Below are 16,208 nucleotides of genomic sequence, written 5' to 3'. Positions count from 1 at the left end.
CCAGAGGCTCTGTGATTACCTCTCCCGCGTTTTGATTGTTTTTCTTTTTTGGGGGGGGGGGGGGGGGCGCGGGTGGGGGGAGGGCGTCCAGTCTAGGAATGTGCCGTCATAATTCTGGACGGCACGGGGGAATGCGAGGACGGAGCGATTGTTCTCGCGCGCCTGCCCGGTCCGACCCCGCGCTTGGGGAGACGCGTGGACGCGTCTCGGGGGCTTGCGTGTGTTTGTGTGTTCGCCGCGCGGCGCCTCTCGCCGTCAATTCGAATCAAATCGGCGGCACGCCGGGGGCCGCGTCTGTGAAGGGGCGCCGCGTCACGGGCGAGTCGAGAGCCGGCGGTTCTCGCGCTGCTCATCTTCCTTTGGTACCACCACCACCCCCACCGCCGCCGCCGCCTCCCCAGTGCCGGATGAAGCTAGCGCGTGGCCTGTAGCATATGTTGTAAAGGGGCCCTAAAATAAAAATAAAAACGCAAATGTTTAACTTGTACAGTGAAGTAATTGTATTTTTTTTATTTGCTATACAGCCAGATAATACGACAAATCGAGAATTTTAAGCACCCAGTCGTTCATAAAAGTTGAAGGCAGTATAGTACTATAGTAATAGAGCAAGTGCAGAATCACTCAACCGGAATTGATAGCTTGACAGCATTTAAGCTACTTTTGCTACCACGATAATCCGGCACTGCTACTCCCAGCCCCCCCTGCCAGCGGTGGAAATTCCACGATCGTGTGGCAAGATATATTTTTTCCACGTTGACGACCTTAAGTCGACTTGGCACGATCTGTCGATTGGGGCCGATGGGCTGGGTTGATCCCTGGGGCAGGATTTTGACCTTTCGAGCGGTGAGTTGAGTGCCGTCCCCACAGCAGCCACAGCCGGGCCAGACTGTTTGTCCAGCTGTTTAACGGCTCCGTTTCAACAAGAGACGCAGACAATATTTATAGCCAGGTTAAGAGGCCGTAAATATGCAACGACAAAAAGACTCGTTGAGGAATTGGCTAAACATCCTGATGCAGGACGCTCCTGATAAACTGGTTTGAGACTCGCGTGGATCGTGTAGCGATCACGCCCAGCCGTACAACACACGGGCATGATTCAAATAAATGTTTTTCCTCTCTTTACTTCCAAAACACGTTTGTATTGTACCTTGTTCGTCCTGTATCGTGCGTAATTTCCCTGCACCTTATTTGAATACAATTTGCGCAAAATTTGCATCACATATGAATAGCCCAATTCTGTTTGGGTCGTGTCTTGAGCGTTGGTGCTACAGTGGCAGGATGTTAACTACCTCGCCTGGTATACAGGAGATGGTTGGTTCGATCCAGACCCTGACGCCTGCTGTATATTTGGAGTTTGCATGTCTCTCTCCCTGTGGTCGCGTGGATTTTTCTCCGTGGTCCTCCAGTTATTCCCTCCACATTTAGAATCAACATCAGGCGTTTAGAGTATTTGGCTGCTATACATTTCAACGTGATAAGCCACTTCGTTGAGCTATCAATTGTGGCCAGGTCGCTTCTGAAAAAGAACTACTTAGCTCAGTGGGGCCTTACCTGATAAAATGAAAAAGAAAAAAGAGTTTAGTTTAGTTTTTTACCATTCCTGGGATATCAAACAAAGGTCGAATGCCATTCCCCATATCGGATGATGGACAAATGGTGAACTGGAATCACCGCCTGGTGCACAGCGCGGCTGCTGCCTCCTTCGCTGGAAGGGAGGCGTCGATTGTAATCCCACAGGCAGTCGTTCTCAGCCACCGTCTGTGTGCTTCACTCCCTCCTCGTGGCTGTGACGACGCGAGGCCTCGCTCAGTGGGCGGGGGGGGGGGGGGGGGGGGAGTGTTCCACGGCTCCGGCAGGGACGGTTTTCCCCGATCCGCGACATCGATAGCACGACGGGGGAAATAAAATCCGGGAGATTATTTAACGAGAAAACGCGGCTCCCCGAGTCTCGGTGGTGCGGGCGGAGTGACCCGGCGACCCTGCCGTGGCTTAGCCCTCACGCGGCGCGCGTTGGGGTGCGTGCGCGCACGTGTGTTCGTGCGTGTGCGTGCGTCTGCCTCGGCACAGGCTCCAGCTCGGCCGTGACCCCCGTCTCCTCGGCCCCCAACGACTCCGTGGCGTCCTCCTACTCCATCAACGGCATCCTGGGCATCCCTCGCTCCAACGGCGACGGCAAGAGGAAGCGTGATGACGGTGCGGCCCCCCCCCCCCTCCACCCTCCACCCCCGGCACCCCGCCGTCGATAGTGCCACGCGCGTCCTTCACTCGCTCGCTCATTCACTAACTCGTTCGTTCATTCGCTCGCTCGTTTACATATATTAGTTCGCTCATTCATGTATTGGTCGTTCATTCTTCGTTGTGTAGTTCAATCATTTATTCTTTCGGAAGTTTACTCATTCGCTCGGTCATTCCTTTATTCATTCGTAATGCAATGAAGAGTTGAGGTTTCTTCCTACTCAAACGAGTGTTGGGCAGCGATCACCCCTCCTAGCTGCTGGTGAAAATTCCACATTACCATGACATGTGGCCAGTCTATCCATTGGGCAACTCCCAAAACGGCGGAACTCACTTTATCGACCCTGTGTGCGGTGCGTGTGTGAAGAGGCACCTGATTGTTCAACACGACGATTCTCAAGCGTGGCAGGTAGCCAGGTGCTGCGTGTGAACCCCTGAACCCAGGCCGCAGCATCACCTGTGGGGTAGCGGAGTAGCAACGGAGCCCCCAGCCCCATCTTCACCATCCCTCCCCATCACCGCCCCCTACTAGTTTAACACGTAGACTATAATTTACCATCACCGTCGCCACCAATACCATCATCGTCATCATCCCCACTGCAAGCCCGCGGGCCTGCCACAGTCTGCTTCCAATCAAGCGCTCGTGCTCAGGAAATAGCCGCCCGTCTTCCCCCAAGACCTTCGTCGTCAGAGCACAGTGCAGGGGGAGACAGGGTCCTCACCCCATCACGGCCCGAGCGGGGTTCAGGAATGGAGAAGGGGTGAGGGCTGGGGGTGGAGGGGGGGGGGGGCGCCGGCTCGGAGAGTCAGAGGTGCTCTCCGTGCTCCGCGGCGCTTGCCTTGCCGACGCGGCGGCTCGCAATTCATGTCTGCTGCAAATTAGTCCTGCGTGCCGCACACACACACACACAGAGAGAACGTCCCTCCATCGCCTCTCTCTCTCTCCCTCTCCCCGCGTGTCTCTCTCTCTCTCTACCCCTCTCTCTCTCTCTCTTGCACTCTCTATCCCACGAGGGTAGGCCATTCCTTGATCCTCCGTCTGATTGACTACTCCGGGCTGAAAAGGTCGACTTGGGTTTTTTTTGTTGTTTCCCTCTGTGGGACGCAAATAGGATTAGCCGCCCTCGTGCAGTTTTTAGAGCGAGAGAGATCGAGTGTGCGCCCGCGCGTGCGTAATTGTGATGTGTGTGTGTGCGTGCGCGTGCGTGTCTTCGCACATTAGCCAACACACGTAGGGATGGAGGGAGCCGGGCGGAGAGGAACGGGAGGGAGGGGGGAGAGGGGGGGGGGGTCACGTTCAACGTGCCGCGTTCGTGCGTCGCAATCGCAAAGCGGCACCACTTGCATCCGGTGGGTAGGACTGGCCCCGACATAGGACCGTGGAATTTCCAACCATCGGCTCAGGGCCACGCCACGCTCGTTGGAAGATTGCGCTTGACCCTGTTCGCGTGGCAATGCGGTGACTCTGAACGAACTCCACGTTGCTTGTGTGTAGGCGGCGAGCCTCTGCTGACTTGTCCCAAAGTGGTACCACATTTATCCACCCTCGAGGGATAATGACGACGATGATGATAGACTGAGCCAACCCTGTGCTCTAACCGCAGTACCTCGGAGGCTAATGATATGAGAGGCGCACTGCAATTTACAGGATCAGCATGTCCACGTAAATACGTAAATACGTGGACATGCTCTCGCGGGGAATTGAGGGAAGGACGGATATTTCCTTCATGCTCAGATGCTGTTAGCATAATTGGAGTGTCCATCATCATGATGATCATCCCACAGTCTATCCGCTGCTGGATGAATGCTTTCCCATGCCGTCGCCATCGCACACGGTGCTGTGTTGCCGCGTGAGCTGATCCTCCCGCTCCATCTTCGTCTCAAAAGCAGCCAAAGCTGTCTTTGAGACGTGGTTGGAGGAAACTGCTAAAGTAGACAAAGGAAATAGAGACGAGTTGACGTTGTCCATGTAACGATTGATGCCGGTCCGCTTTATCGTCCCTTAACTCTTAACCGGGTCGAGTGGGAGTCGAGCGCTCTAACAACAGTGCCTTCTTGGCTGTTTTAAGTGAAAAATTGGAGAGCATGAAGGATATTGAGCTCTGGGTTAGGCCTAGGGATGCTGGGTTAGGGCGAGGAATTCTGGGTTAGAGGAGGGATGCTGGGTTAGGGATTCTGGGTTAGGGTGAGGGATTCTGGGTTAGGGTGAGGGATTCTGGGTTAGGGATTCTGGGTTAGGGTGAGGGATTCTGGGTTAGTGTGAGGGATTCTGGGTTAGGGTGAGGGATTCTGGGTTAGGGTGAGGGATTCTGGGTTAGGGGAGGGATTCTGGGTTAGGGTGAGGGATTCTGGGTTAGGGTGAGGGATTCTGGGTTAGGGTGAGGGATTCTGGGTAAGGGTGAGGGATGCTGGGTTAGGGTGAGGGATTCTGAGTAAGGGTGAGGGATTCTGGGTTAGGGTGAGGGATTCTGGGTTAGGGTGAGGGATTCTGGGTTAGGGGAGGGATTCTGGGTTAGGGTGAGGGATTCTGGGTTAGGGTGAGGGATTCTGGGTTAGGGTGAGGGATTCTGGATTAGGGTGAGGGATTCTGGGTTAGGGTGAGGGATTCTGGGTTAGGGTGAGGGATTCTGGGTTAGGGTGAGGGATTCTGGGTTAGGGTGAGGGATTCTGGGTTAGGGTGAGGGATTCTGGGTTAGGGTGAGGGATTCTGGGTTAGGGTGAGGGATTCTGGGTTAGGGTGAGGGATTCTGGGTTAGGGTGAGGGATTCTGGATTAGGGTGAGGGATTCTGGGTTAGGGTGAGGGATTCTGGGTTAGGGTGAGGGATTCTGGGTTAGGGTGAGGGATGCTGGGTTAGGGTGAGGGATTCTGGGTTAGGGTGAGGGATTCTGGGTTAGGGTGAGGGATTCTGGGTTAGGGTGAGGGATTCTGGGTTAGGGTGAGGGATTCTGGGTTAGGGTGAGGGATTCTGGATTAGGGTGAGGGATTCTGGGTTAGGGTGAGGGATTCTGGGTTAGGGTGAGGGATTCTGGGTTAGGGTGAGGGATGCTGGGTTAGGGTGAGGGATTCTGGGTTAGGGTGAGGGATTCTGGGTTAGGGTGAGGGATTCTGGGTTAGGGTGAGGGATTCTGGATTAGGGTGAGGGATTCTGGGTTAGGGTGAGGGATTCTGGGTTAGGGTGAGGGATTCTGGGTTAGGGTGAGGGATTCTGGGTTAGGGATTCTGGGTTAGGGTGAGGAATTCTGCCTTAGTCCTAGGGATGCTGGGTCATGGCAAGGGTTAGAGTTGAGCGATGAGGCCCTCCAGGATTTCGGTGCATGGCTGGCTTGCTCCACAAGTGCGCGCCCTTGATGGGAACGCGGCTGTTGACTCAGCGGAGAGGGCATGGGAGTGTTTTCTACGAGTGGGGACACGTGGAGATGAGAGGGGCGAGCGGGAGAGAGATGGAGAGTGCCAGTGTGCGTGTTAATGTGTGCGTGTGCATGCGCGTAAGTTCATGCGTGTAAGTTGGTGGGTTTGCATGTGTTTGGGTACATGGGATTTCGTTTTCTTCGGGATATTTTTTTGTCTTTGTATGCGCATATGTACGTCTGTGTGGAGAGCGGTAGTGTCGTGGTTAGCATACTGTGCTACGAACATGCTGACCCAAGTTCGATTGCCGCTCACAGAAAACATCACTGACGATCATATGTTCCAGACCTGGGCCTCCCCTATGTTGACTCAGCATCAAACGAGTACCTGGTTCAGTGCGTAAACATCGCCACTGGGGAGACAAAGGCGGCCGGGCATGGTGCTGGCGACCCACCCCCTCAACGTGACGTGCCCGCCTTCATAGGCGCTACTCGCTAACAGCACTTTCCCGCATTCTCACACAGACACACACAAAAAAAAAACAACACGTGAAAAAGAAAATAGTTCTCGCAGTCGATTCATTCCCACCTTCCAACCGGCACTACTTTTCGACGCGGAGATGAGGATCCTCAGCTGCGTCAAACCGTGCTCTGAAACAAACACCCCAAAAAAAAACTCGCTAGACGAACCCTGCTTTGGGGAAAGGGTTTCCCCCTGCGTGGGCAACGTCGGTCGACGCCTAAGAGTCGGAGACCACAGGGAGAGTCGGGAGTCCGACGAGGAGACGCGAGAGTGCCGGAGCTGGGAGAGAGCCCGCGTGGGGGGTGGCGCTGCAGCTGCTGCTGCTGCTGCGAGCCGCCGTGCGTCTCATCGCGACGTCACAGTCCGGGAGGCGGATTTGCGGGATTGCTCGGCCTCTTTAACCGCCGCCGCCTTTATCCAATTACCTGGCCAGCGGTGCTTGTAGCGGCAGTGGCGCGTGCAACCTCGGCACCCTCTCGCTGTGCCGATCGGCCAGTTGATTAAACAGTAGCGGGGGGGGGGGGGGGGAGATGGGGGCCGGGTGGAGCGGGGGGGTGGGGGCCACGACGAAGAGGGGGAGGGGGAGGGGGTGGCCGAGGGGTGTGGGGGGGTCCGCGGAGTGCAAACACTTGACCTGCCTCTCTTCGTTCAGTGCTGACTTAGCGCTCTTCACGCTCATTACGCCACTCAGCCGCGGGGCAAAGCCTCCTCCGCGGCGCGTCACAACGTGGAGGGTCGCAGCAGCAGCAGCAGTAGCAGCAGCAGCAGCACGACAGTGGTGGTTGTTGTTGTTGTTCAATGCCCCCTGCCCCAAAACAAACCAAGTTAACGGTGCCGGTTCTGACGCGGGGAATCCGGCCCACGGTTGTTTTGATTTTACTTTCGCCGCGCGTTCATTCCCGTACGCAGAAGTTTGTTCGGTTTGCGATGGCCAGCCGTACGATGCGCTCGAGAGAGAGAGAGACTGACTGGTGCCTGACCACGGAAGCGTGGAATTTACAGCACCCGGCTCGGAGCCACCAAATGTGAAAAGCGCTGATCAAAGTTCATTTGAGGAGGCAGAATTTATTTGCTTCTCGGTTTCTTTTCCAGCATATTTTCCCCATTTACGATCAAACTGTGTGCACATATACAAAAACGAAGATACCCCATACAGCCTTTAACAGACTGTTGGGGCAAGTGCTGTTAGCGAGCACCTATAAAGGCCGGCACGGCACACGAAGGGGTGGGTGGCCAGCACCACGCCCGGCCGCCTTTGTCTCCCCAGTGGCGAAGAATACACACCGCACTCGGTACTCATTTGAGGCTAATTCGACCTAGGGGAGGCCCGAGACCTGTTTAGATAATCGCCACTGATGTTGGCCGTGAGTGGGAATCGAACTCATGTCGACGGGCTTGTTTGTAGCGAAGCGCGCTAACCGCTACACTACCGCACATACACACACACACGCACAAAGTAACGTGTGTGTGTATATGTGTCTACACACACCGCAAGTCGATAGTAGTAATATTAATAATGTGGTTGGGTGACTCTGGGCTAAAGTTGCGTCGCAGCTCTGAGCCGGCAGCGCTGCGATCCTGGGTTCGAATCCCAGGCCTCCCACCCGGGATTAAACCGGCTTCGCGAGTGTGGCGTGCGAGGCGAGAGATGGTTCTCAGGCGCGGTCACCAGTTGGCTGCACAAAATGAAAAACCCATCGCGAGTGGGGTTTTTTTGGCTGTTGATTTTTCACTTAAATTCAGTCGAGCCCAGCTCCGAGGAGCTTTACGTGGGGCAGACACGGGGACTGAATCACCCGCGCTCATTCGCCAGGCTTCAGGCATCGCGGGCGCCACTGTTCCGCGGCAAGGGAGATCAGTGAAAGAGGGGCGGCGGGGGGGGCGATGAGGGCCTGGAGATGGCTTTGAGTGTGACAGGGAGCACGCGTCTTACGTAGGTATAATATTTGCGATGCTATTAATACGTGGATATCGCAGCGGAAGTCGAAGGGAATAGTCAACAATGATAATACGCTCGGAGCAATCATCATCATTAGCCATGGTCAGTCCACTGCTGGATGAAGGCCTCCCCAAGCCACTGCCACCCGCAGCACCCATTGTAGCCGCCAGCCGCGTGATCCAACGCAATGGGCAGGCGCCGCTTTGCTGAGGAGGATGTCATGGTCGTGGCGCAGAGGATGGTGAACTGCATTTTGAACCTGGCAAGACCCGAGTTCAGTTCCCCAGCCACGGGCGAATGAGATCTGAACGAGTCTTGCTACACCTTCACCAGCGAGTGTTGACCCGTGTGGTGAAATATGATTGAAAGAAACAACAACCCCCATGCCTGACATGGCATTGGGGAGGCCCTCATCCAGCAGTGGATTGACAAAGGTGCTGTAAATTGTCATCACAAAGGCAGCCTTGCGGGATGGCTTGGCCTGCCTCTCTAAGCGCTGCGACATTCCTCGTAACTTTTGCACCACGTGGGCCCTCTCCGAGTCGCGGGCGCTCCCTCCGAACCTGACGGGAGCGCGGGGGTCTGAGCACCGCTCCGTGTGAACTCAGCAATGAGTGGCCAATGGATACACAGACCCGACCGTCTGCACATTCAGCCCGTCAGCCGCAGCACCACCTGACCGTATGCACATTTAGAACAACAACAAAAACGTCGTGGAGTCGGTGACATTTGAAGCCTCGCAGGGGTGGAGGTGACGCGCGCGCGTGTGTAAGAGAGAGCACGCTGAGCTGGCGACGTGAAGGCCGGCGCGCTCCACAGACAGCGGCAATCTCGGGGGGCGCTCCTCCGTAAGGGCTGGCCAATCACCTCAATGGTTGTCCCGGCTAAAATCCTACCACAGGTCAATAACATCTCCTGCCCCCGGCGAAATTCCCCCGCACCTCTGATAATTCCCAAATAAATCCGTGTTTGGGAGTGGAGGTTTCTGTGCGTGGATCCCTGTCTGATGCTCACCTCGCCCCAATCACCTGTTGTGCATCTTCGCAGGCGTGTTCGAGGTGAGAGGTGCCCCCGAGAAATGTGAGCTGATGATGTGGTTGGCTGGCTCGCCGCGGTGGCGGCGGGGGGGGGGAAGGTGGCGGTGTGGCGGCGCTGGGAGGAGGCGCTGCGGCTCATGCTAATGCGTGTGTCCGTGTAAGAGCACTGAGCCAGCGCCGCTGAGATCTCGGGTTCAAATCCCAGGCATAAAACTGGCTTTTCAAGTGTGGCGAGTCTGATGGTTTCAGCTCGGTCACCGATGAATGCACAGATATTTAAACAAAACAAAAAAACATCATACGATTTTGGGTTTTCACTTAATTCTGTCTGTATTTACCGTATGTGTCGGGTGACTGACGTTAGGTCAAACTCGTTGTTTGTGAATCACGAAGGGGCGCTGCGTGGGTTAGGATGACAGTGAACTGTGGATGTGCCTCTGTGGTCTCATTTTCTGGGGCCGTTCTCTATTCTCTGAAATGATCGATCGTCATTGCTCTGTTGGCTGTGACAGGCTCCAGTCGAGAGTGCCCATCAGCTCAAATAATCAATGAGTTGGAACTCGTTTCCACGGCCAGTCCTGCGTCAGTGGTGGAAGTTCCACTTTGCCATGGTGCGGGCCAGTCTCTATGTTGACATCCTACAAAGTGGTACTGCATTTATCTATCTTGGAGGGATTGAAACGTAGATTTTATTTTATTGACTGAGATTTGAACTCTCAACCTTTAGTTGTGCACTGCAAATGTCAGCACTCTGGCCTGATCATCAGCATTACTATGACAATGAAGCTAAGAGCAAAACTTGGATATAATCATCGAATGAAACCTAACACGAAAACCACAACTCGAGAAGCGGTAGTGATGGAGGAATGATGCGAAGTGGCATTTTGATTTTATTTTGGTGACAGAAGTGTTTGATGGCCTCTCAGGAATGAAAGAGATCCGTTAGTATCATCAGTGTGGGCCCTACCACTACCACGACCATTAATACAACCAGCACCACCATCCCTGGCACCACCACCATCGACCACCACTGCCACCGACACCTCAAACAACATAATTAATGCCACCATCAACACCATTACTTTCACCATCACCACCACCACTAATATCATTACCACCACCACCACTGCCACAGCCACCACCAGCAGCAAAAGGCAGGTGCAGCAAATTGAGAGGAAATTAAGAGTGGTTGTGGGGATGGGTGAGTGATGCATCATTGCTACTGGCCACATCTGGCGCTAACAGTTTTGTAAATGCAGTGACGGATCGCCAGCTCTGCTCAAATTAGGCTCTGTGTTCTGTTCGCTGTGTGTGTGTGTGCATACGTGTGTGTGTGTGCGTGTGGGTCCGTGCAGGCGTGTGCGTGTGTGTGTGCGCTCGCGTGTATGTGCGTGCGAGTGTCATTCATCCATTTGCATGAGTGGTATATTGCGTGCACCGTTCTAGAAATATAATGCACACTCCGTGTGTGCTGGATGTCAGGGTGTATATTTTTTGTAAACAATATTATGCACGATGTTAGCTCCTCATTTTCTCTGGAACTGATGTCATTTGCCGAGCGAGTGATTGTGTCGCGAGTAATTTAAACACGCACGCGGTCAGGTGACACAGCGGTTCGAGCGCTCGGCTCGCAGTCAGAAGGACGTGAGTTCAAATCCCATCTAGGGTCGGTCCGGCCCTTTGCCTTCCTGTGTTGGATACAAATGGACACCACTTTATTCGATATTAACAGTAATCGTCGTATGCAAGCGCTCGCCCCCACCATGGGAACGTGGAATGCCCCAGCGCTTGTACAGTATGACACATTGACTATCGATGCACACTGTACGTGTGTGTTGTGATGGACGCCTTGTCAATCATGGCGCTGTGGCGGCGGTGGGGGAGGAAACACAATATGGGCCTGCCAGGTTTTCCAGACTGCGCGAGTCATATGTGTGGCAATAGAGTTAATGCGGCTGGCATGGTAAACGATCAGTCATTCAATTAGCTTCGATGGACACACCTGGCGCGACAGCCTGCCTGTCCGCAGGCTCCAAATGTGGAGCCGAATGTGAGGCCTGGGACCTTTTACTTTCAAGCACGTCATCATCGTCATCACTGTCAACAACATCATCGTCTACATCTGATCACCAATGCCATCTGGCATATTGTCTCATGTGTTTGGGAGTTCACGCTTTTGAACGGGGGTTTAACTCAGCCAAATGAGCATCATCATCAGCATCATCTCTACTGGGCATATACATTTGGTACCACTTTGTGGAAAGTATATAGTAGCCAATCTATGGAGAAACTGGTCCAAACATAGCAACATGGAATTTCCACCATGGCTTAGGGTCCCCAAAATAGATGAGCTCTCCCCAAATGTTCGTTTGAACGTGGACGCAGCATGTTTTTTTTTTCGAAAGCTAGATTTCCGTATCTGCAACAAAACAAAAAAAGCACATTGTTGTATGCCTCAGGGTGAGGCTTGAACATTGATTCGGGTCAAGTGATAGTTGCCCCTTTGTTTCCAATTTTGCGCAAAAGGGCACAGACTCGTGCAGGCCTCAGAGGCAGCCTTGAGCCTAAGCTGTGGGGCTGGCTTAATAGCCACGCTGAAGGAGCTTGGCGTAGACCTTAGAGCTCGGATTCAACCATCGCCTGGGTGGATGGCGATTTACCGAGCAGGTCTAAGAGTCAGGCCGGTTTAGTGTAGGTATGCCTTAGGGTTAGCATCGGGTGGTTGGCTGCAGTTTGGGCAGGTCTACGGGGCAGGTTTGATGCAGGCCTCAGAGTCAGCCTGGAGTTGGGAGTTGTGTGTAAGCAGGATTAGTGACCGGGCTTGAGGGAGGACCAAGCGCTAGGCTCAGTGCAGGCCTTGGGGCGAGTTTTAGGTCTGGGCTACAGGGGCAAGACTGAAGCTCAGGGGCTCAGCTTCCCAGAGATGGGGGGACGGGAGAAGGGGTGAGTTGGGGGGAGGGGGGGGGGGCGAAAGGGGTGGGGGTTGGGGAGGCGCGACCGTGCGGTCCCTGGCGTGCCCGGGTCGCGGGCGGCCACCGGGTCAATCCCTCGCGATGAAGGGGACAGCGCGTGTCCCAGCAGCGCGATCAACGTTACAGGGCAGATCAATGCGACTCCATCTGCCCACAAAAGCGCTGGATTAAGTGGGATATTATGGGCGCGATGAGTTGCCACGCGGCTGTTCATTCCAGCTTCATTTCGGCCGCCTCCAGGCCAGCGAAATTGAGCGATCGATAGCGACCGGGGATCGTAAGTCCCGGCGAATCTAACCGCCCGTAAATTTAGAGTGACACCTCGCATGGTGACATAAACTGATATATGAGTGATTCAGAGCCAGGACTGTGGCTTTTTAATATAGAGAGTCTGATTGCGAGACTTTAAAGTTGCCATGTTTCGCTGAACTCTGGGGAAAGGGCAGCCAAATCCACAAGATGGAAGAGAAGAACATTTTGTTTTGGAGTTAATAACGGATCATAGGCAGGAAATCCCTGCAACGCACGCAGAGAAAAATAGGAGAACAAGCTTAGGGTTGGAGCGAGATGTGATTTACTGTTTTGAAGTCATGAGACAGTTAGTGGTCATGTAAGACTTAAAATGCTTTTAACCTTTTTGGATTTGATTTAAATGATGGTGTTTTATACCAGATTGAAAGTTAAGGTGGGAAAAAGCCTTTCATTTATCAGAGATTGATGAGCGGCAATGGTGGCGGCCTTAATTCTACGAGCGGAGAGCGCGCCCGATTTTGTGCGCGCTCCGCTACGGATTGTGAAAATGATGGGAATTCATTCGGGTTAATCATTGTTTTACTGCAGGAAAAAATAAAATAACAGCCGCTATTTCTGGAGTTGATGAATCGTTAAAATACCTTTGAAACATTCATATGTTGTGTCGAGCATTACAGGAGATGCCCTATAAGTGCATAATTTAAGTAACAAAACGAGTAAAGTCAGCCTGTCTGTGGCCAAGCAAGTACTGGATGATGCTCGTTCCCATTGGCAGCCTTTATCAAGTGATACAAATTCCACATTCCTATTTCCAGGTGCAGTCTGTCCAAAGGCCTGCTCGAGTTTACTACTTGAAGGGATACCAGGGCCATTCCCCATGGTGATGAAGCGATTGCTTGCACGGCTGTAGAAGCTCCAGAAGCAAATTTCGCTCCTCGCCATAATCATCATTAGCCATGATCCATCCACTGCTTCCCCCAAGCAATTGCCATAATTGCACGACGCTGTGACAGTCCACCTATCACCTGCACACGAGCCGATTCCATTGCCCAATTTGTTGTGCCGGGGGTTTTCCCCTCATTTACATATTTGAATTGTCCCTCCATCTCCCCGGTCGACGTCGTCCCGGGGCGCGCTCCGTCCCTCGGGCAGCCGCTCCGCTATAATTCTTGACCATCGACGTGTCCTGCCCAAGCCCGCTGAACTTTCTGCGCGGACTAACTTACGTCAAATGACCCGTGTATGTGCTCTCGTCCACGGGCTCCTCTTTTATGTCTCAATGTCATTCCCAGCATGCAATTATTCACGGTCCCTGCAACACTTTTGAGTTTTCTGTGGCATTTCTTTAGTGGCCATGATCACGTAACCGAACCGTGCGTCACAGCGGCCAGCGCGCACTGCTGATGACACGTCCCATAATAATTGCACATTTGAACTATCTACAAAGAGAGAGAGAGCACTGTAGCGAGATGCCTTGGTATGCAATTCTTGTAGATGTCTTGCTGTCACGTTGACAACACACACAGACGGATCAGCTGGCTTATTCGTGTGCTGGTGTTTGCGTGCCTATCCCATAGTTTGCACTATTGGCGGCACTGGGCGGCACGCTTATTGTATCAATAACACGAGAGATGCTTCCCAGCTGGGTGACGACGTTGTGCTTGGCGCGATGCAGGTCGCAATTATAAGGTCGGGAGGCTCAACCCATCATCTCTCAAGGGTTCATAAAGGTAGAAAGCCGTCATTGTATGGATCAACTCAGTCCTGTCATAAGAATGTGGAATTTCCACCACTGCCGCCATAAACAGAGATGAACGCCGCACATAGTTCATTTGAGCCGGGGGGGTGGGGGGGTGGGGGGGGAGACACTTTGACTTTGACGATGCGATATTATCGCTGACATCGCCACTATCATCTCCATGAATCACGTTTATTGTCAGATGCGGCACCTCATCGCACGCCGCTCTCTAATTATTTTATGTTCGTCCCCCATTGGGGAATCTGACTGCGGTCCCTGCCATTGTAAATAAATCCACTGTGCACGCGCGTTTCCGCGCGCTTGTGCGCGTGTCTGTGGTCGTGGGGAGCTGTAGTGTAACGAACCCGGCGGCCCGAGTTCAATTCCCACTCACGGCCAAAATCGGTGACGATTATCTGAACCGGTCCTGGGCCTCCGCTAGGTCGACTCATCCTCAAATGAGTACCTGGTGCGGTGTGCAAACATCTCCACTCCACTGGGGAGACAAAGGCGGCCGGGCGTAGTGCTGGCAAGCCACCCCCTCGTGTGCCTTGCCGGCCTTCATAGGTGCTGCTCGCTAACAGCACTTGCCCCTACAGTCTGTTCAGGCGATAGGGGAGATCGTTGTCTTTGTGGTCGTGTATGAACACGCGTTTGTGTACATGTACACAAACGTGTATGAACACACGTTTGTGTACATGAACACAAAGACCTTTCATTGTTGAGCATAGGTCGCAGCGGCAAGCAGTGAGCACCTGTTAAGACCGGCATGACGCACGATAGGGTGGGGGTGGCCGGCGCTCTGCCTGGCCGCCTTTGTCTCCCTCTTGCTGTGGTTCACGCGTCAACCAAGTTGATGCCCGAGAGTAAAGTTTCTAGCCGTTGGATTGACTCGGCTCACCATCCCTCCTGGGCCGCTAAAATAAGGCGCCACTTTGAGTGGGGAAATACACTGGCCTTTTATAATACAGTGCCAAGTAATTCACAGCCATACATTCGCAAACACCTTGAAGCGGAACAGCGTCTCCCTTCTTATCCTCATCTGTGTCTTACTCTGCCCCGCACTGCAGCCGGCGTTCACTCTCACCGCTCTCTTCCCGGGAGCCCCTGCAGCCCGGCTCAATCCATCTCCCCCGGCGCCCCAACCCTGTACAGTTCTTTCCGCGGCTCGGCCCTGGAAATCACTCTTCTCCGCATTCGGCGCGAGAGCTCGTGGCATAATTTAGCTTTCTGCCGAGGGTTTTTTTCTTCTTTCATAATTTATTTTTTTCCGGGTGAAATATTCTCTGCCCTAATTGCTTTGTAATGTCTTCATTTGTTCCGCTTCTGTCACCGCCGCCTGCTCCAGTTCGCTGGGCTCGTCGCGCAGACGCAACCCTTGCGTTCGCTCGCTTGCCGGTGCGCCCGCCCGCCCGCCCGCCCGCCCGCTCGGTGTCAAAGCGAAACTTCACTCAACGACAAAAAAACGCGACTTAAAAATTATCGCGATCTCGGGCCGCTCGTGACAAACGGTCGCGCGGTCGCCCGCTCACCGCGTGCTCTGCCCGAGCCCAGACCTCCGGCGGTGCTGGCGGCCCCAAGTCCCCCGGTTGTCTTGGTCCCAAGTCTCAAAGTTGTCGAGATGCAGAGCGAGTTCCCCCCCCCCCCCGGCGTAGACGCGCGGTCGCTAACAACGATTGTTGGGCTTCGCTCGCGGAGGAGATTCGTCCGTTGCCTCTCTCGCCTCTGTTTGTCGACGACGAAAGCGATGAGTGGACGGCGCACGTCTCCTGCACACGTGCGCCCGTCTCTCCATGTGAACGTCCAAGTTGGTCTCACACAGCCCATTCAGCCGCGCAGGCCTTCTGCGAGTGCATCAATTCGGCAGGGGTTGATTTAAGACAGGCAAACTCTGAACCGGTTTCGACACACAATGTCACATCGGCGGGATCAGGCTTGCATCAGTCAGTCATTTTGTTTGTAGACGAGAGAGGCACTGCCTGCCAGCCTGACTGCCTGTCGCAGTGCACCACATTGCCCTTCGTAGCATTGCATCGGATGTTATTGCATTGCGACGCATTGCTTCATTGCATTCGACCGCCGGCATCGCAGTGCGGTTCCGTGGTCGTCGCACCGCGTCGCGCCGTTGCGTCGCGCCGCGGCTGACCACGCTCGTCCGGTGTG

General features: G+C 54.0%; 1 protein-coding gene across 7 annotated transcripts in view; it reads left to right on the top strand.

Annotated features, from left to right (window-relative positions):
- LOC103091851 (paired box protein Pax-5) overlaps window positions 1-16,208 on the top strand; it is a 192,450-nt gene that overhangs the window by 126,433 nt on the left and 49,809 nt on the right. For all 7 annotated transcript variants that reach the window (XM_076065650.1, XM_032949694.2, XM_076065652.1 and 4 more), the window contains one exon: window positions 2,068-2,193. In XM_076065650.1, the coding sequence (XP_075921765.1) occupies window positions 2,068-2,193 (126 nt within the window). The remainder of the gene's footprint in view (window positions 1-2,067; window positions 2,194-16,208) is intronic.

This window comes from Petromyzon marinus, chromosome 8, assembly GCF_048934315.1.
Source record: "Petromyzon marinus isolate PM22_M1 ecotype Great Lakes invasive population chromosome 8, UKy_Petmar_22M1.pri1.0, whole genome shotgun sequence".
In the NCBI taxonomy this organism is placed as follows: Eukaryota; Metazoa; Chordata; class Hyperoartia; order Petromyzontiformes; family Petromyzontidae; genus Petromyzon; species Petromyzon marinus.
The sequence above is the reverse complement of the archived record's forward strand: the minus strand, read 5'-3'. Positions and strand labels throughout refer to the sequence as shown.